Source organism: Triturus cristatus, chromosome 4_2, assembly GCF_964204655.1.
Source record: "Triturus cristatus chromosome 4_2, aTriCri1.1, whole genome shotgun sequence".
NCBI lineage: Eukaryota > Metazoa > Chordata > Amphibia > Caudata > Salamandridae > Triturus > Triturus cristatus.
The window spans coordinates 790,221,850-790,243,891 of record NC_140586.1 but is presented as its reverse complement, the minus strand read 5'-3'; the positions used below and the strand labels follow the sequence as shown (position 1 = coordinate 790,243,891).

At 40.8% G+C, this 22,042-nt stretch overlaps 1 protein-coding gene across 1 annotated transcript in view; it reads right to left on the bottom strand.

Moving 5' to 3' along the window:
* The window catches only part of LOC146835053 (vitamin D3 hydroxylase-associated protein-like), a 411,367-nt gene that overhangs the window by 99,317 nt on the left and 290,008 nt on the right, over positions 1 to 22,042 (bottom strand). Inside the window, exons 8-9 of the mRNA XM_085602722.1 lie at positions 17,289 to 17,414; positions 15,190 to 15,287 (exon numbers count right to left, since the gene is read on the bottom strand). Coding sequence (XP_085458848.1) covers positions 15,190 to 15,287; positions 17,289 to 17,414 — 224 coding nt within the window. The remainder of the gene's footprint in view (positions 1 to 15,189; positions 15,288 to 17,288; positions 17,415 to 22,042) is intronic.

Genomic DNA, 22,042 nt, shown 5'->3' with positions numbered 1-22,042 from the left:
TGATGCACTTATTTGAGTGGTAGTAGTATATGTAACCCTCTCCGTAATCCAACACTTTCTCTACTGTTGTATTGACTGGAGTGGGAATAGTAAGTTTTACCCCAAAGCTATGCAACACTTTCCCTACTGTTGCACTTATTGGAGTGGGAATAGTCAATTTTACCCCTCAGCTGTCCAACACTTTTCCTACTGATACATTTTTGATATATTTACTTTAATAGTTTGCATAGTTTGTTTAAATTGTAGAGGGAATAGTATGTGTATTAAATGTTATAATTTATTTTGCATTGTTATAATTTATATTATTATGTTTTGTTTATTTAAATTAAAATATTTGTAATTATTAATATTTGTAATTTGAAAAATATTTTTTGCTATATTTATAGATTTTTAAATAGTTTACTGTTTTAATTTAATTAGAACTTTTTTATATAGATTTGATGTTATTGGTTTATGTAAATATATACTTATTTGTTCTATTTTTATAACATTTTTAGATTATAAAATAAATTACAATTATTAGTTTAATAACTGTTTTAAAGAAGATATATGTAAATATATATATTATTTACTATATATGTGTGTTTAACTTTTTAAAATTAAGTTAGTTTTTTATATTTGTCAAGCTGTATATTAAATCCATTTTTTAATTACTATTACTATTTAATATATTTAATATTATTTTATTTTATATATTATCTAAAAAACTATATTTTCTACAACTATATTAATGACATCAATATTTTTTTTCTCAATATTTTTGTACTTATCATTATAGATATATGATGTCCATATCTTTGACATCGATATTTATGACACAATCTGTTGGTAAGGGGATATTTTAGGTGTTGATATTCTATCAGTGAACCTGTGTAGAGGGCCTATTAACCTCCTGACAGTAAGGTGTGGCAGTAGTACGGCAAGTGGTAGCCTGGGTTAAGAGCAGAGAGGAGTGTAGTAGGGCAGCAGTGGGTAGGAGGAGAACCAATATTCCAGGTTCTGGGTGCGTTCTTGGTGTAGATGGGCATAGACAGGCTTGTCTTTGGTGCATTTGCACTGCAGCTGCCATTAAATAGATGCTGGGAGGAGGTAGGAGCACAGGTTACAGTGGGCAGGAAACCAGTCAGGTCATTTCCTGTGCAGATGAATGGTGGGAAATCCATTGGTCACTTCCTGCTCAGATGGATGGTGGGAAATCCAGTGATATCATCTCCTGTGCAGATGGATGATAGGAGTCCAGTTATGTCACATCCTGTGCTGATGGGCTTTGGGAAATGAAACCCTCTTGCTTGGCTTCATAGTTTAATTAATATTTTGTTGAGAAATCCAGTGAAGTAAATTCTTGTGCAGTTGAGCAATGGGAAATGAAGTCCTCTTGCATGGCTTCTTCTTTTAAAGATGATTTTGGTGGGCAACAAGTGATATCACTTTCTGGTCAGATGGATGATGGGGAATCCAGTGAAGTCACTTCCTGTGCAGATGGGCAATGGGAAATCCCAATGTACCACTGCCTGCTGCTCCCAATGGATTCCTTGGGAATGCAAATACAGGAATGGTTGGCTGCTGTTCCTTGCAGACCACCATCCGTGAGTTTGTAATTAGTAACAACATGTCTAATACAGATTCATTAGGTAGGTCATTCTGCAACTAACTGTGACTGTAGATTTTGTGATCCAATCTATAATGTAATCAATAGCTGCATAGGTTAGATTACAAAATCTTAGAAAAATCGCATTCAAGTGCATATTTTGCAACCATTTTTTGTAACCTTTCTGTGAGTACATTCGGGTTTTTTCTGCTAACCTTCAGCATCTAAATGCGTCAAAATAACTTTAAAAAAAAAGAGAAGTGACTGCTTGCAGATTTAATACTGAAGTAAGTGGGAAGAATATTGAACCTTTGCTGTATTTAACTATTCAAAAGTGAGTTTTTCTTTCAGCTATTTAACAGGTTGTTTCTTTCAATGCCCTTCTACCCCACTGAAAATGTTATATCCTACGTCCAACATTAACCTCCTTGACCCCACCCTTTCAGCACAAGTAAAAGTTGGAACACTATTTTGGATACTGATTTGATTTGAGTGGCTAAATGATCGATCAGAGTCAAAGATCACTTCCAAATGTATTGTTTTAACCGTTGGGATTCACCTATGTACAAATTCCTCTTGCCACAGTAGACGAATGGGGGCAGGCTTAATGGGGACCAGGAGAAGGATTTCAGTGTTATCACTGTTTGAGGCTGAGCCAATTGTTCTACACCTAATAATCTAGAGAAAGGTAGTGGGACAAGAATATAAAATTCATCTTTAGGTCTGAGGTGTAGCTAAGTGTTCCATAAATACATATGATATCCATTCCTGAGGAGTCGTAAACCCTCATTACAAGTTAAGTGCTTAATTCTGAGCCCTTTGTAAACAAGAGTTTGCCCTGGGACCGGAATTACACGTTGTGCAATAATTATCACACCTTCATATTTCTCCTGATAGCTTACCGTAGTTCACACTTGCCAACATTTAATGAGAGAGAAAGACCTCAAAAATTTTAAACAAAGGAAATTAGATTATATAAATGCCTATTCTGAATTTTATGCCTTGTTTTCAAGTTAAAAACTCACCATAGGAGGTTTTTACCACATAATGGTATCTACCAAGAATGGGAAGTACCACACCCGTTCCACCCAACCTTTAATTAGAGCATAAGATGCCAGTTACGAGATTCAGGTAAGCTTTAAACATCATTGACAAAAGGGCCACTCTCTAGGGTACACAACACTTGATATCAGTGATACTGGAGTGGAATACGTACAATTTATCTTGATGGGTGCGGTTTTGCAGGAATATAGCAAACGAGGACGGTGAACCTCAGATGTTGGTTAATGTATATAGTATTCTGATTAGTACCTGATTATTAATAGTCTCAAAACTGCTCAAAAGTTATAGAAAGGATCGACACCCTAGTTCTTCCTATATGTTTAATAGCGAGTTTTCCATATCTGGGGACTGAAGTCTGGCTGAAAGTCACTCGGAGAGGCATCAAGGGTTGTAGAATACATCACTCTGTAAGATTTCTGGTAGCTCATAGACAGCAGAAACATTGGTTTAAACTGGGAGGTTGCAAGGCATGGAGTACCAATCTATGGAGGCTGGGACTGAGGAAGAGGAGGGGGCCATTCTAAGAAGACTCAGAGTCAGGCCAATCAGAATGCGAGAAATAAGTATCTATTGACTGCTTGGAAAGTATAAGAGGAAGAGGTGTGGCGCCATGGCCAAGGCGACTGACTCCGGAATCTGGGGATCACGGTTCGATCCCCGGCGCCGGTGGCAGATTAGCCCAGCACCATGTGACTCTGGGCAATAGCTTGCTTAATCTTCCCGATGGCCCCCAGCGCCTAGAGACCCTTACGGGTGATTGTTCGCGCTTTACAAATATGGATTATTATTATTATATTATAAAGTATAAGAAGTGTCAGGTCTGATAACTATGTTGACTTACAACTTGAATGGTTGTTTGGTTTCCGCTTAATTTGCTCAGTGTTTTGTTGCCACACCTTAGTTGTTTTGTTCCCTTTCCCTCTGAGTGTTTCCCCTTCTCTTTAGCTATCTTACTGAGATTTATTTCTGCGTTATATTTGCCTGACAATTTGAATGGCTAAATGTTTTTCACTTAATGTGTTCAGCCTTTTGTTCCCCCACCTTAGTTGTTTTGTTCCCTTTTGCTCTGGGTGCTTTTCCTCCTCTTCAGCTATCTTACTGAGATTTTTTTCTGCGTTATGTTTGCTGTGATTTCTGTGGATGTTCAGCAGCAGACCAGTGCATGTTGCCTCTACTCTGATCTTATTGGTGAAATGATTATCTTGTGTTCTGATGCTCCTGAGCCAGGAGTAGTCTTGAGGTACTCGCTAAGGTCATTAATGACAGTGTTCCCTGAAGCATAAAGTAAGCGCTTGAAGATCCACTTGCCTTATAGAGACAAGGTGAAAAAGTTGGTGCAAGACTGTCTTTTCTCCATTATAACAGAAGACTATCTACTAGAAAACCATAGTGAATGAACTCTACCAGTACCAAAGCATGGGCCAGTTATAATGGAGCGAAGACCTGTGCATCTATTGTGTTTCGTACTTTCTTCTCCCGACCCACATTTTCCACTTGAGGCAATGTGTTTGCTCTGGCAAAATATACCAAAAAGCCCAGCTCAATAGTCTTCTTAGTGAGGAAGATTGACAGATCAGTATTGGATATCATATCACCAAGGACCCCCCCTCCCCCCCTTCAGGGTTATGACAGGGAGGGCCAAAGATAGCACAAGACAACTATTTCAATTGTCTTTGTCACACAAGGTAGGCCAGAGATTGTTTGATCTTTGAACAGATTAGCAAACCCCACAGTGGATTTCTTTAGGATGGGGTGATTTTGTACTTGATGACCTGGGACTTTACTCCACTGTGGAGGAAGGCATTGATTATTTGTGGATGATTGGTGTCACAATAGTATGCCCAGTTCAGTTTCTCAAGGAGATGAGTATTTTTTGCAGGCCCACAAGGTATTACTAGTGTCAGACACAGAGACAAGTTTCGGTCACCAAATGAAAGGCTATAGGTCCTGATGGAGTGTCAGCACTTTCTGGACTGAAGTTCCACGCATGCATAGAACTCGATACGTGGCAGCATGCTAATAATGAAGTATGATTCCCAACAAGCCAAGAACTCTTGTTTACCATCGAGAAACAGCAGCAAATCAATTGTTAGCTATACCTTCCCTAAGGGTTCATTGTGCTATTTTCTAGCCAATCATGATACAACGTTGCTTGCTGCCAGGACCTCGCTACAATGATCTTGAATTCTCCTGCCAAGACCTGTTGCAACCTAAGAATTAGTATTGATAAACATTGGAAAGATAGATAAATATTCTGAAAAGTTGTATTTGTTGATGGAAGCGAACTTTCAACTATTCACTTGCACATATATTTAAGTCTTCTAAGGACTGGGGTTGTTACCTATGCTAAGGATTATTTATGACAGAAAAGGAAGAATTTTACACTGTACCATGCTATGTACTTGTATACGAATGTAATGCATGTGTTTTATTGAAGTCACAAAGTTTCTAAATGATAACGTATAGTGATAAGCTAAAGCTAGTTATTCAAATAATAAAGAGGGTGATGGCATGCACACAAACACACAGATGCAAACACACACACACACAGACCCACACATATTCATTGACAAAAAACCCAGCTTAGTTTAAAACCTTATGGTTTTAACTGACATTTTCACCTAACAAAACCACTAAAATTCACCATTTGCTTTATAATTAAATCTTAGCCAATGACACAGAAGTGCTAGTGTGCCTTTATAAGTAAAGTCCATTATTAACTCACTGCCAGTCCAAGGAAGAATGTCATTATAAAGCCACATCTACGGGAAATTCTGGGTATCTTATTCAGTTTTTCGGTTCTCATATAATCCAAATGTTTTGAATTGCCTCCACTTCAGATGTAGCCCCTTGTTAGGATTATGACAATTGGTACAAGCGGTATCTTAAATCATCCCGCGCTCAATTTTACTTTCAGACACCTGCCTTGGATGAGGTACTCGTTTCTTGAACGCTTGATTGTTAGGCCATTCTAGACCATCGGCTAGGTGAGTCATGGCCTCCCTATTATTATATTACAACGTTGTATATTTAGGACCACACACTGAATAATTACATATCACACTTTGATACGTACTTTACTTGCTTCTGCAGGTTGCCATCGTTTATTTTAAAGTCCTGATGAAGACCCTGCATGACGATTTAGTGTCGCTTATACTGGGTTGAAACGTCGACGACAATAGCTAGGACCAGTTCAAGACCTGTTTCTATACACATTCTGATTTATTCGTGAAACTGCGTCATTGCAATTCTCTTCAAAACTGGCCCCCCTTTTATATATATCGTGTATATAAGAATATTTTGTATTCAATTTTTGTATATATTATGCACAATTTTGTCACTTATGTCACTTTGTCACTGATTCACAAACTCACTTTATGGTTCATTACTTTGGTAACCGTGCTTTATAAATGATATGGGTGTCTATATAAATGATGCAATTTATATATAAAGAACAGCATTTCACCCACCAAATTTCATTTCATCGTGATTTATATTTTGACATTGTGTATGTGATTTGTACTTCATAATGTATGTGGTCCTTGTTAAAGGAGAACATTCTCTTTTATAATTGATTTCCTCATTTCCGGATTAATATATTCAATTTCTCTCGATTCATCCGAAGAACAAAGTAATTGTCAAGTCCATACCCGACAGAACCACTGTTGCTTATAATAATCATACCCAGGTTCTGAGGGACACAGGGTTACCCCATTGTTTAGATAATATAATTTGTGCAGGTGCTGATCTGCGAGGGTATTGCTCTCTCATTTGTTTGTTTCTGTAAATGTTCGGACATCTTTTAACATTTGTCCCTGAATAGAATTTTCCATTGTATTATGTCAGATAAGGAGACACTGACGTATAGTGAAGAATACATAGCCAACCTCATACAAGAACAGGGGGGTTCCGGCTTCCTTTTAGGTCCAGACAGAATATCAGTGGATGCTGGTCTCAATGAAAAATTGGCTAAACTTGAGCGATTGGAGAAGAAATTAGTCCGTTCTAGACTACATGGGCATGTACTGACCAAGTATTTACAATCAAATATAATTCCCAAGGGCTTGCAGGTTCGTAATGAACCAGCAATATTCATAGACGTACCAAAATTCAGGGAAGGGTTCAGTTTCGTGGCCAATAATTGTTCCAGGCACTGGATGGTGCTTGGAATAGAGACAGCGATTGAGTACGTTAAGAAATTCACACAAGAGATTACGGAACTCAAGAGAGAAATATTGGGGGACAGCGCTCTAACAAATGCCAAAGAGGCCCTGGAAAGGGCGGAAAAAACCTTAGCTGATTTCAACACGATAACTTTGAATAAAAAGCTAGACAAGTTATCTAAAGACATTAGAAATTACGATAAGAAATCCACATATCCCTACCTGGTAGATGATTACTACCAACAGGACAGCCAAGGTTTCTTTTCTAATAAAAGTAGACAGGGCCCTAGGAGATTTAAGACCTTCTCTGACTCCTCGGTAGGCAGGGGTTCTGATTCAGATTTGGAAAGACCCTCCACTAGCCGCCAAGATAACCAAGTGTCTCTTTTTTTAGGGGAGGGCCACCGACAATCGAACAGGGGTGGAGGTCAGGAACAGTTCTGAGGTCGTTAAAGAGGATGGAGCAACCACAGGGGAGGGAACAGTCGGCGCACCAACTCACGGGTTCGTTTCTTTCGGCCAGAAGCACATGGCGAGATCTCGACCCGCAGACAAACATACAGATGGTGAACATGCGTTTGGATGGTGCAGTTGTTGCTTGTCCATACCCTAGTTTACTGAATATAAGTGCCCCTCTATACCCTGACCAGACCAATGTATCATTGACTTTACAAAATAGATCTGAAACACTAGTGTCTACTTGTAACTCATTGTTAACCAACACGAGTGAGATCACATTAGAACGACATATAACTATTGACATTCCAACAGAAACCCCACAGTTGGAGCAACCTATAACCAAAGAGATTGGGAATGAAACTTTACAGCTGGATGTCCCTCATCTTAACTCTCCTGGGGCTAATGAACCGGTCTCTCAAACTAACACCAGTTCCACAACCATTCAAGCAATTCCTGATCCATTGACTTCTGGTATTTTGGATCCCATAATCAATCTCTCAGATTATAGACTAACGAATGCGGAAAGGATGGTCTTGGCTAAAGGACTAACATTTGTACCTACATCTGTTCCCGATTCCTTCAATGTTAAGGTTGAATTACAACGCTTCTTCAGGAAAATTCGGTTGAAATATTATTTTTCTAAAAATATTTATGCTCCTGCAGCGACTGCCACGCCTTTCAGACCTCCCTCCACATTTACACCGAGTGCGTATATGATGAGCGAGAAAATACTCGCGTATGAAAGAATTGTTCTTGAGGAGACCATGGAGCTACTGGAGAAAAAGAAATACATAAAATATAACATCAGCAAGCAAGAAAAGTTGGCTCTATCCACATAAGGAACCAATGAGGCAATCGTGATCAAAGCCGCGGACAAGGGCGGAGCAGTCGTCCTGCAGAACACACAAGATTATGTTGCTGAAATAGAGCTCCAATTGGGATGTAGAGACAGTTATTGCCCTATACCAAGGGACCCTACAGCTGAGGTCAAATCACTGATTGAAGGGATTACCATGGATGGAGTGTTGCGGGGATTCCTTAGTCAATCTGAATATGAATTCTTAAACAAAAGGGAAGCTAGGATTCCAACTATCTATACCCTCCCCAAGATTCACAAGCGCCTGGACAAGCCACCAGGAAGACCAATTGTATCGGGATGTGGATCTGTTTTGAAACCGCTTAACCAATTTATAGATCACTTCTTACAACCATGGATACCTGAGACCAAATCTTATGTCTGTGATACAATGCATATCATTCAAATGTTGGAGGGTCAACCATTTGATACCCAAACCCAACTACTTGTCACATTGGATGTATCCTCGCTCTACACCTCCATTCCCCAGGCCAGGGCCCTTGAAGTTATTAGAGCCACCCTTGATGGAAGAATGAGACCTCATTGGATACCGACGGATTTTTTGATTGGCCTTTTGGAAAATGCTATGAAACATAACTATTTTATCTTTATGAAGCAATTTTACTATCAATGCAAAGGCGTGGCGATGGGGGCTACGTATGCGCCGAGTCTGGCCAATATCTTCATGGATGCATATGAAGAGGAGCTATCAGAACCCATTCATTGATCACAACACCGTTTGGAAACGTTACATAGATGACGTGATAATGATTTGGTCTGGTACTAAGGATGAACTCGATCAATTCCACAATTGGTTAAATGAAAGATCGAATGATATTCAATTTACCATGACAAATGACAACAGTACCATTGATTTCCTTGATCTCACCTTCGAAGTGGATGATGGACAGCTAATTTGTGACTTTTTTCGTAAACCAACGGAGCGGAACACTCTCCTCAAGTATGACTCTCACCATCCACGTAGCTTGAGAGACAATCTCCCATATGGTCAATACCTCAGATTAAGGAGGAATTGCACACGAAGAGCTGATTTCTTTAAAGAAACTGAGATCCTCACCACTCGGTTAAAGGAAAGGGGGTACCCAATTGGCCTTTTGAAACGCGCACGCAAACGGGCTTGGTACTGCCCGAGAGATCAACTTCTACAGGTCAAGGAGATCCAACAAGGAGTGCATTGTATGTGTCACATCATTTAACACCAAGAGCAATGACATAAAGAAAATCATCAAAAAAACTGGAACCTCGTTGCCAGTGAGCTCTCAACTACTGAAGAACCAATTTTTGCTTTTAAGCGAGGCAAAAATGTGAAAGATAGTGTTGTTAAGGCATACCTTGAACCACCTAAACCTCGGGGGCTCAGAGAGCATTTGGGTCTACCTCCCCTCATGGGCCATTTTAAATGTGGCCAATGCAAAGCCTGTCCCTTGACAGTAGAGGGATCCTCTTTCATCTATCATAACAGAACGTATAATTCCTTTAGTTTTAAAAACTGTAAGAGTTCCAATCTCATCTATGTGATAAGGTGTCCTTGTGACTTCTTGTATGTGGGCCAAACCACACAAAAAATAAAAGTCAGGATACTTCAACATATGAGTCGCATTAGATGTAAGACACAGGGGGCCCCCATGGTTGACCATTTTCTTGCACAAAACCACCAGCCTGAAGACATCAAATGGTGGGTGCTAGAAAAAGTAAACCTAGCACCAAGAGGTGGTTCAATTGTGTTTAATCTAAAGAGAAAGGAGTGCAGATGGATTCACTCTCTTAATACTGTTCAGCAGGGTTTGAATAGCCTTGAGGAAACATCTAGAGAAATGGGTCAATTATAAATTCATCTTGATATAATTGCTAACTCGCTGACTTATTCCTAAATGTAACATGCAATTTTGACATTATGGTTCTGAATAGTAACCATTGCATTTTGATAATCTTATTGCAGCGGTTCATTTTACGTGTAAATTAGATATAGCCCTGGTGCCACATTTATTAAATGCTCTTTTTGTAACTTTGTTGTTTATATTTGTATAGGTGATGTAAGTAATGTAATTTGATGCTCCACTGAAACAAATGTCACTTTGAACATTGTATGTTCCCTTGCTAATTGCTGTGTACGCCTGTACAGGTGTTTCAACTAACAAACCTTGATGCTTCTCTGAAACACACGGCATTTTTAACATGCCTTATTTAAACAAATGTTATGGTTAACAATCCGTGTGGCCAACTTACTCTGTGTTCTGTTTTAATCCATTCTTTGGCCCATACTCACTCTACAAACTACCACGTGTAAATGGTTATTTTAACTCCCTTTGTTGGGCTTGGATCATAACTAGGCCTGGGCGGTAAATTCCGTTCCGTTCGCGGAATTTGCGGAATTTGGGTAATTTCGCGTTCCGCGGAGAACGCGAAATTGCCCAAAAATCTGCGTTCCGCGACTTCGCGAAATTTTTTGCTTGTTCGCGTTCTCAATATGCATGTTCGCGAGATATTTCACCCCGAGCACGCAAACAGCGATCGCGAACAAAAATAAAGTATCGCGAACAAGCAATTCCGCGTTTTCGCGGAATTTCTGCGTGTTCGCGGAGATTTTTTACCGTTTCGCGGAGATTTGCGTAACGCGATTGCGCAAATTCCACCCACCCCTAATCATAACACGCTGCGTTTGATTTACATATAGTGTATTGATTCTAATCTGTACAACATAAGGTTTTTGACAACACAGGACCTTTGTGCCATACTCTTTCAATTATATGTGCAAATGACTAGTCCACACACATTGACATGTGAATGCTTTCTCACTTGTCGATTGAAACTACGTTAAATATTTGCAGCATGGTCGGCCACTTGTCGATTTAAATTACGTTAAACATAGGCAATGCGTGCTTATTCTCCAGTTGGCCCCCTTCTGCTTAATATATCTAATAAATTTGGCTGACATCAGCCCAGCGCTTCGACATACTCGCGCTCACTTCAGCTGCCTCAGGTCTTTGACGCGACCATGGTTGCCTGGCAACCTTTTGGTACGTCATCTTGCCTACGTCAAACAGGGTGGAACTGGCTTGCTTACATATAGCAGCCGTCCTGTCATTTGCGGTTTCCCCCAACTCCGAAAGGTGGTGTGGCAGCGTGAGTCGTCATCGCTGGACAGCAAATATCTTTGAACCAAAGTGAGTTTTCTTCCAAAGCGTTCTCCCGTCATTTTTTTCCCCCTCAGCCATGAGCCCAAATTTATTCATTTATTTAATACGCATTTTTCGTCCCTTGCAGACACTGGTACAAACTTTTATCATCGGATTCGATCCGACGCATAGTATTCTACAAACACGATTTTTCGTGTAGGAAAACGCCTTTTGTGGTGAGCTTTTCTCAATGCTTTAGACTCTTGTGCTTACTCTGTAATTTATTTCACGAGATTGTTGCTGGAGCACTCTGTTTATGAATTTCATTCTTGACTTAAAACCTCCCAAAACGGTTTGTGCTTGTAGGTTGTTACTCGTTTGAGTTACTCCCTGGACTGGCTGAAGTTTCTAACGGGGCTATTTTTTCTAATTAACTATATATCGCCTTTTGACACATTTTTTGCGTTCTAATGGTACTTAGGCTTGACCTCAATTTATTATGATTAGGGGTTGTTCGAATGTTTTGAATTGCCTCCACTTCAGATGTAGCCCCTTGTTAGGATTATGACAATTGATACTAGCGGTATCTTAAATCATCCCGCGCTCAATTTTACTTTCAGACACCCGCCTTGGATGAGGTACTCGTTTCTTGAATGCTTGATTGTTAGGCCATCCTAGACCATCGGCTAGGTGAGTCATGGCCTCCCTATTATCCCCTTCGCTGCTGCGGACATTCCGCTGCAGCGCTGGGGGGGGCAGGGGGGCAGCGCGGTGGGCCTGTGCTCATGACGGAGCCGCTCCGTCATGAGCCACAGTTGAGCTGTGCTCATGACGGAACGGTTCCGTCATGACTCCGCCCATTTGCGTTGTCGCCCCGCACAGGCAGGGGAAACAGCGCCGCGCAGGCGGAGCGGCCGCCAACAGGATTGTCATGACGGAACCGTTCCGTCATGAGCACACGGCAACCGTGGCTCATGACGGAACGGTTCCGTCATGAGCGGGGAAGGGGTTATTATATTACAACGTTGTATATTTAGGACCACACACTGAATAATTACATATCACACTTTGATACGTACTTTACTTGCTTCTGCAGGTTGCCATCGTTTACTTTAAAGTCCTGATGAAGACCCTGCATGACGATTTAGTGTCGCTTATACTGGGTTGAAACGTCGACGACAATAGCTAGGACCAGTTCAAGACCTGTTTCTATACACATTCTGATTTATTCGTGAAACTGCGTCATTGCAATTCTCTTCAAAACTGGCCCCCCTTTTATATATATCGTGTATATAAGAATATTTTGTATTCAATTTTTGTATATATTATGCACAATTTTGTCACTTATGTCACTTTGTCACTGATTCACAAACTCACTTTATGGTTCATTACTTTGGTAACCGTGCTTTATAAATGATATGGGTGTCTATATAAATGATGCAATTTATATATAAAGAACAGCATTTCACCCACCAAATTTGATTTCATCGTGATTTATATTTTGACATTGTGTATGTGATTTGTACTTCATAATTTATGTGGTCCTTGTTAAAGGAGAACATTCTCTTTTATAATTGATTTCCTCATTTCCGGATTAATATATTCAATTTCTCTCGATTCATCCGAAGAACAAAGTAATTGTCAAGTCCATACCCGACAGAACCACTTTTAAAAAGTCAGCATTTACTTACTTTAGCCACTTATTGCCTCCTATCTATTTCTGTTAAGTTGGGGCTGGGTGACAGCTGGGATTTGTGTATTTCCTCTAGGCAGCCACACACACATATTATCCTTCGGTGGGTTTTATGGGCCCTTCTGGGAGATGGGAGGGAGATGTTGGACACAACCTCACACTTACACCTTAATAGGCTATGTCCTGTCCACACACGAAGGGCTGCCTACCACGTGTAGTGAGTCTGGAGCCAGGACAGGAAGGGAGGACGTCTGTACACTCCAAAGCTTTCTCTGATGCCCCCTCTACCTCAAAGGCCCAACTGGGTATAAGTGCTGGGCTTCTCACACCATGACATGAGTACACTTCGGGGCCTGGGACCACTCTGCCAGGAAGAAGAACTGCTGTGCTGGTGAAATGACTGCCACTCTGCTGCTTTGCTTGCACTGAAACGCCTTGCTTCCTGCATCACTTGAACAGCAGAGTGACTTCAAGGGCTTGCTGGCTTGCCTCCTGTTAAAATTATCTGATACATCAAAGACTTCCATCCTGCTGCTGCACCTGGACTTTGCTTGCTGAATGTATGACATTGTTGTGCATTCTGTCCACCAATTGTTATTTTTCCAAGTCTTACCCTGTCAAGTGCTGCCAACCCAGTACTAGGCCCTTGGAAGTGGGTATAAAGTGCTGCTTCATACTGATCCCACGCATCTTGATCGGAACACGTGCATCGTCATTGTTGCGTGGAGCGGAACGGGCGCATCACTGTCGGAACCAGCGCATTGTCCTAATAATCAAAGTATACTGCGGGAACAGTAGCCGCACATCGCATTTGGAACCAGCGCATCGCACTCGGAACCGACACATCGCCAAAGTTGTGTGAAGAAAATCTCCTTCAATGCGTGGCTCAACAACGACACATTGCTTCGTTGACCTCGATGCATCGATGCATTCTGTCAGTGCACCTCCTGAGAGGTTCTTTGCCTCTGCACCTGCGTCTGTAATATGGCGCAGCAGCAAAGGGATTAGCTCATTTGCATGGGACCACGCCCCTATGCAAATGAGGAAGCGCCCTCCCAAGGAAGCACTGACGCTGTCTGTGTGGCAGCATTTTCAGTGTTACAGAAAGTGGATGCACAAACGTCTGCGGCCCCCAGGGGCACGCAAAGCATGCGCAAACTCCCATTTCATCCCCTGGGCACTTTTATAATACGGCCCCAGGAGTGTTCACTATAGTTCTAGAAGGGCGGAGTCTATGCTAGGATTTCAGAATACCCACTGAACATGTAAAGGAATTTAATTTAGTTTCACAGTTTTTAGGTGTATTTTCTGAAAATCTGACATAAATCCATCCCTCATATATGTATAATCCTCCTGGAACAATAATGTAAAGGTTTTGCATGGAGTTTGTATCTGCCCTTTAGTTGTGAGTGTCAATAAAACATGAACACATATATATATATATACAGTTATTGAAATAAATAGGTTCATTGAAGGAGACAGTGATGTGATCAGATTTAGACTGATCATTCAAAAGTAACAAATACATGTATGAAGAGCATCCACATACCTCCCAAGGAGTCCAATGATCGATTAATAAATGGGATCTTTTTTTGAAACTATTTTGTGTCATAAAATAGAGTGAGATCTTAGATTTCAACTAATAAGCTATTTGAAAGGCTTGACATATCCACTGTTCATGGAGACTCATTTCCAGGTAAGGTGACCCACACTAAACATTTTGAAATCTTGACTCCAATCTGCAGATACGGCTGTACAATAGTTCTTGTCATTCCTGGAAGATACCAGTACATGATCTACTATCCATGTGCCTGATACTGATCCTCAGCTGCCACCTTTAGAATTAGCATCAATACTCAATATCTATAAACGTACATGAACACATTGCCATCTGAACTCTAGTCTAGTCAACTCTACTGAGTAATCAACCATAGTAACTTATTCTCTTTCTCATTAACCAGATCGCTAGTAGGTCAGAGGAGAATGGATGAAAAGAGGCATGAAAAAAAAAATGGATTCATGCTACTCATCAAGAATAAGACTGATTTTCATAGCACCATACAAATTTTGAAATTGTCATATATTGACATAGCAGAGTTAGAACTGACCACATTGCCTCATCTATTTTAAAATGGTGCTATCAAATTCTGTATTATAGATGTGCTCTTCCTCACTGTTTGCACCCAATGCATTCTTTACAAATATCACCAAATGAACTATTGAGTACTTACAATTTTTCCAAGAATGCTGATCCACCGTCAGCAAAGAATAACGTTGTAAAAAGTTCCATTGGGCTCCAGTCCAGTTGAGGTAGTGTAAATGGTATAAGCTGTGTGGAGAAGAGAAGCAGTGTCTCAAAAGCGAGTTTCTATCCAATCCACCTGTTGCTAAACTTTATAGTGACAAAAACTTTAATTTGTGGGATTCTTTTGAAGGGATTATTTACAAAAGTACAGGCAAATCATGCAATTTACAGTGGATTTTTCCAAGTCCATTCACTAAGAATCTATTGATACCGAAGAGGGAAATATTTCAGCAGTTTCAGAATATGCCAAGCAAGCTTGACTTTCATCAGGAATGTTGCTGGTTCACCTATCCCAACACAATTTGATCGGATGATGCACCTTTCTGCAGAAACTGCCCAAAAAAGCCATAGATTATGTTGACAATTATTCGGGGTATATCGTTATCCATACAGTATATCTTCACTTTTTTGTTTTATTTCTTTTCAGTTCATTTCGTTTCTCCATCCTGTTATGTCCATGTATATTCTCAATCTTGTTTCCTGTTGCCGCACATCTGGCATCCCCTACATCATAGTCAATTGGCATAAGCTATAGCTCTGCAGATGACAGACACAACCATTGAACTAGAGCATCTGTTTCTGAGAGAGATAGTTTCTCCTACTCTCATGCGTAGGTGCAGCTGCAAGCTCGTGGTGATCCAGCCAGAGCAGTCTCTGCAATACAGAGATGACACCACAAACTTTCCACACACTAGAAAGGCCAGAATGTACTCACAGACTTTCTCTTCATTTGTCCACACAATCTCTTATTCCTTACTCGTTTTTTATTCAATTCATGCAAAGGCACAATGACAATAACACAATAAAAGCACAACTGTGGTTCTAATGCACCCGCCCATATAATACACTACCTACATAGACCGAATGACAGGCCCCCACTCTTAACATTCATGTCCGTAAATGGTCTACAGTTCCTCACCAGTGCATAATTGCAGTGGCGGCTGGCAGAGGATGGGGGTGGAAGGCCAGGGGAGGGGGCGGAGAGACAAAAAAAAAAATGATTTACCTTTTGGGGCCGGTCAGCCATCCTCCCCTTCGGTCCCTTCAGTCATCAGAAGCAGGAAGCACACACACTCCCTCCCCTAAGCCAATCAGAATGCTGCAATGCAGCTTGTGATTTGGCTGAGTGCCATAGTTCGGTGCTCAGACAGGGACTGGGATGCTCTGCATGCTCCTCTCCAGGCTGTGTAAAGCAAGCCTGCTGAGAAACATGCAAAGTGATGCACAACTGTTTGGGTGGCCCAAGAGGGCCGGCCAAGCAGTCATTCGCACCTAGGGTGGGCAAACCACTCCTCCCTCCGCCGTCACAGAGGAGTCGCCACTGCATCATTGACTATTTAAATGTAATTACAAAATAATACGATGCTACCCTATTTCTTTGCTGATGTCGGTCAACTTATCTAGCTTTTTATATAATGTTAATATAATTGGAAGTTAGAGAAACTGAACACAGATTAAATATGTTTGAAGGAAATATCCCAAGACCTTATTTATGGCTCTAATTTAGCACCAGGGGCGGTATCATATTTGAGCGAACATCTTTTTTTCGGGTGTACTTAGTTCACACATATACCTCGAAATTTGTTTGAGTGAATGCATGGGCCTTAAAAATAAATAGTGTTTTAAAAGTTGGTGCATTAACTGTGAGAAATCCAGAGATATATTTTTTTAACTTTAAATCTCTCACCCGTAAAATACAGGGTGTCAGCCTATCATGGTAATGCGTGTAACAAAGATGAAGAGACCGTAATGAGGGAGTAAACACTGTCCACATGAGACTGCGTATGTTACTGCAGGCTCTCAAGAACAGGACATGGCCCAGTATTGCACATGGCTGTGATATGTGGATTCAGCATCTAATGCGGTTTTGAATAACGACACCACCTGGGACAACTTTTTAAACATAAAAATCCTTACAGTAATGCCCACTTACTACAATTTTTTGTTTATCAGTTAAACTACAATGAAAACGGCATTGATCAGTTCACTGTAGCAAATCATATTAAAGCCATCACCAAGACTTACTGTGTGTCCTGCTTCTTCAAGGATCGTTTTAGTTTCGTGGACAACTCTTCTCATGCTGGGGGTTGATGGAAAATGGCGAGTTGTATCATAATAACCAATCCTAAGAGGTGTTGATCTGGAGAAAACCTGCAAAGACATGAAGTAATTGTTCAAAACGTGGCATTCACCTGGACAAACATGAATGTAATGCATATGTAGTTGATCACAACTCTCTTAAAATAGGTATCACCTGACGGGGGAACATGGCGGCTGGTTGACGCCGGTCGCGGGAGCTCCCGAGCAAAGGAGTGAGGGAATTCAACTTTGGGAAAAGCGTGAAGCTTGAAGCAGTGATTTGGTTTGTGGTGGTGAGGTATGGTGGCGAGCACAATAAAATTTGGCTGATGTTCCGCTTCAGAGGTGCATATGGGCACGGATACTGTAACAGGTTCTGCCTTACAGGGGAATTGGTGCTGGGCGGCGGCGTTCTGCGGAGATCCCACACGGCGACGGCGTTGGCCAGGTTCAGTTCAAGGAAGGGCAGAGTCAGCACAGTCTGCACAGGATCAGCATATCTGGCGGCAAAGCACAGCAGTCACAGCAATGCAGCTAGCAGGGGTCTAGCAGCAAGTCGTGTTGTTTTGACGCTGAGTGTGCCTGAAGAGACAGCAACACTGCTACAGCAACAGCAGCAGTATTTAAGGAGCAAGGTTATGGACAAGCGGGGATGGATGGATCACGACCTCCCCTCTCAGGTACTCTCTCCCCCTATGAGGTCGGTGAATGAGGAGTTGTGGGGTGAAAGTATTAGAGGAGTTCCCACACAGGCTTTTACAGGGGGAGGGGGGGAGGCTACCAAGCTCTTGCTGCTAGAGAAGCGCAAATTCCATCTATAAGGTCCAGGTATCTTTTACGCTCAGCGCCTAAGAGGAAAGGTGTTGCTGGGAGAGTAAAGGATCCTATAGCCAGAGAGCTCCTGGCAGTATCCCCCGTTAAAAAAGCGACTAGAGGGACTGTGAGAACTAAGAGGTGCAGGCCAAAGGAAGGGCGTTTACCTCCTAAGCCTCCCCCTCCCATAGGTCCTACTTCAAAATCATGGAGCAGGTTGCTACTTCCACAGAGGGTGTGGGAAGCAAGGCTGTGGAGTTGCTACCCCAGGCTGAACCGCTGTTGTTGGAAAATCACTTTTCCCTACTGGCATAAAATCAAGACAACACCCAAGCCGATGCCCAAGTAACTCAGGATGGTATAATGGGTAGGGGGACTGTAGGAAACAGTCTTAGCCTGACACAGGACAACGGTGGGAGCCCTGGGACGGATCATCGCCCCCAAGAGGAGTCTCCCTCAGGAAACCAGGTAGAGAATCTACTCTTTACTTTGAGACGAGATATCCTGGTTAAATTTGAGATTTCTGAACATAATCAAAAGGGCATCCAAGACAAATGCGGGATACTCCGAGAGAAAATAGACGGAATTGTCCAACGTACCTCAGTTTTGGATGGTGAGGTAAAGTCTCTGTCAGTTCCCTTGGCTGAGAACACCAGTGATATTGTAGATCTTAAAACCCCAAATAAGTTGTTGCAAATTTCTAAAAATAATGACATCAAAGCCTTTATTTGTAAGCTTCTGGGGGAAGGCTTACTTCAGGATACGCCTGACATCGATTGGGACAGAGAAATTCAAAGGGTGCATAGGGACCCGTTCAGGTTAAACTCTGCGAGGAAGACACCAAGAAAAATATTGATAAACTTCCTCTCTTACTCAGTTAAGGAGTTAGTGTTGGGACGTGCCCAGAAGGAATGCTTTCTGAAGTTTGGAGACCTTAGCTACCAAATACGATCAGATGTCGGTAAGAGAACAGCACAGAGGCAATGGGAGCTGGGCACAAAAATGAATGATCTACGCAGAAAGGGGGCCCAGGTACAGATGAAGTCCCTGCAATGCTGAAGATAATGTGGCGGAACAAACTGTATAATATCAGAGACCCAGAAGAGGTGGACTCCCTTTTGACGCAGATGGAAGGGTCAGAATAGTGGAATAGAGGATACATCTATGCATTGATATAACATTGACCCTCAGGCACGCTTTCCTTTTCTAGTACTAATTATTTTCCCTCTTAGTATTTTGGATTCCCTCCAGCCTCCTCCTCAGCTTTTTCCAGGATATCCTTGATCCCTTGGAGAACAAATAAAGCAGCCAATCTTCCCCTGCAGTTTAGCTACCTCTCCCTTATCAAAAGGTAAGGGTATGGAATTAAAAAGGAAAGTGATCTTAGGGAGTACAATCATTTTAATAAGGTTAACCCTAGCACATATGTTTAAAGGTAGATTTGCCCACCTTACCAAGAGCCTCCCAATCTCTTGACTTGCTTTCTTCCAATTAACTCTAGGGACATCATCTAACTTCTGCATTATTATAATGCCCAAATAACGCATTTGAGACTTAGCCCCTGGGCTTTGCCTAGGATGGTTCTATTCCATAATTTCGGTCTTCCCTCGATTTATCTTATAGCCCGATATCTTCCCAAAAGATCATCCACGTATAAAGCCAGCTTTGCCACCAGACCCGCAAATTTAAATGGAAGAATATTAGAATCTGGTCTAATCAGGGAGGCAAACGGCTCAATATAAAGATTAAATAGAAACGGGGAAAAGAGCATTACCAGCAAGAGAATTGGCAGAATGAGGACAAAAATAAAAAACAACTCTCTTGAAATAACAATTCAAAAAGACTTATCATGGCCACATTTAAACTTTCAAGGCAATGCTCTGCTACATCTCAAAATGTTTAAAAATGTGAATTCTCAAACTCACTACAAGGTTAAAAAACTGGAATAAAAAAACAATCCAGCTTCCCACCCTCATATCATTATCACAATAACATGTAATGAATGGAGTGTTCTACAAATTATCTTCATTTCTCTCCAGTGTATCCCAACTTAATGCACATTTGTTCTCTCGCTTCCCAACCCATATCATACCCCAAATTTCCCAACTGTATGTGAAAGTTTCTGGTCTTTGTCTTTCCCTAGTTTGTTTCTCCCAAGTTAGATCTTTTTGAAACAGGAGTACTTAACAGCTTTAATTTTGATGATGGATATGAACAGAACACTAATTGTGGTATGATTACATTAGGAAACATAACCATAATAATACTTATCAACTGCAAGTTCCAAAACAGTGTGTTTTTTGTTTTAGATTATAAATTGTGGCACACATTTTTAATCCCCTTTCACAATCAAACACCAAAGGCTGCCCCATTCCATGTACATCCAAGTACTCTCAGTATACCTTTATTGCGGAAGCTCAAAGGGCTGTGCCATCAACCCACCATGATTTCTGTGGTCAAAACATCTTAAAGAGTACCTCCTGAATCTCACCTTTCTTTAGTTGTTCATGAGCCCAAACCAAACAAATTCCTGCAGTAAACACACTGACCAAGAAAGCAGCTGCAAGAGGTTCAGAGCAGTGCTCACCAACTAATCTTCATAAATTGTATTTATTTGTGTTCAAGGTATTCTCAGTAGGACTAAAACAGTGTATTCATAAATCATCATTGGAAGCGTATGCTAGGTAGTGTTATCTCATCTACTCAGACAATTTTTTGTCTTCGATGTGTTTATCTAATTTAATTTACGTAAAAAGTTTCTAATTAGCCTAATCATTCACTACTGCTATCTATCTAGTGGAGCTTTCTAATTTATTCATTTTATCCATCTAATTGTTATACCCAAGCTGTGCAATCTATTCCTCTATCTATACATTCTCTTAAATATCAACCCTCTTCCAATGTAATCAGTTCATCTAATCTATTCATGTATACATGCAATCTCGAGCCATAAATCCATCAATCTATTAAAAGCATCATCCATCTAGAATGTGCACCAATCACCCATCCTTCCATCTACCGACCAATTAATTCACCCAATCCATCATTCCATCATTCATTCTCTTCCACAATCCAGCCACTCGACCTAGGTATCCATCAAATCTATTCAATCTAGAGATCTAATCAGTCCAGCCAAACATGCCAACTACTCCTATGATCTGTTCTATCTATTCATTCAGTCAGTAAAATTTACCCATCTAATCAATCCAACCTATCAACCAATACGAACCATAAACAAACATCATGCATCCAAACAACATATCCTTTAATTCTATCCACCCATACAATCCAACTATTAAGATGGGGACCTTACCAGGTTCAGAACTGCACTCTTTTTATCCGTTGCCTCATTGCTTATGTCTGGACGTTTATGTTCGTGCCAGACACAGCAATCATCATAGAGTGAATTATATCAACATAGCTTCTAATTGTTCTAGTTATCCATCAATTTACATGTCTATCCCATGTATCTAGGCTATCTACAATATCTATCTGTTTCATCAAATCTCTTCAAATAAATTGGCAAATCGGTCACAAATTTATCAAATTCATCAATCTAGTGCATTTAATTAGTTCTATCTAATATACCTGTATTTCCATTTAATAAAGCTATTCTAACTATCAAATTGATTTACTAATTCAAGCTATTCATCTATCCATGTGTTCCATAACAACTACCCAGTTTATCATATAATCAAATCAGTAAGTGAATCCTGCCAATCAATTCATCTAAATGACCCATGCATCAATCCACCTATTCATCCAAATCAATAATTCCATTTACACTATCCTTCCAACACACTTTCCTCTATTTATCCATCTATCCATCCATCCAAATCAATAATCCAATAAAAATATGATTGTCACATATTCAGACAAACTCTTTG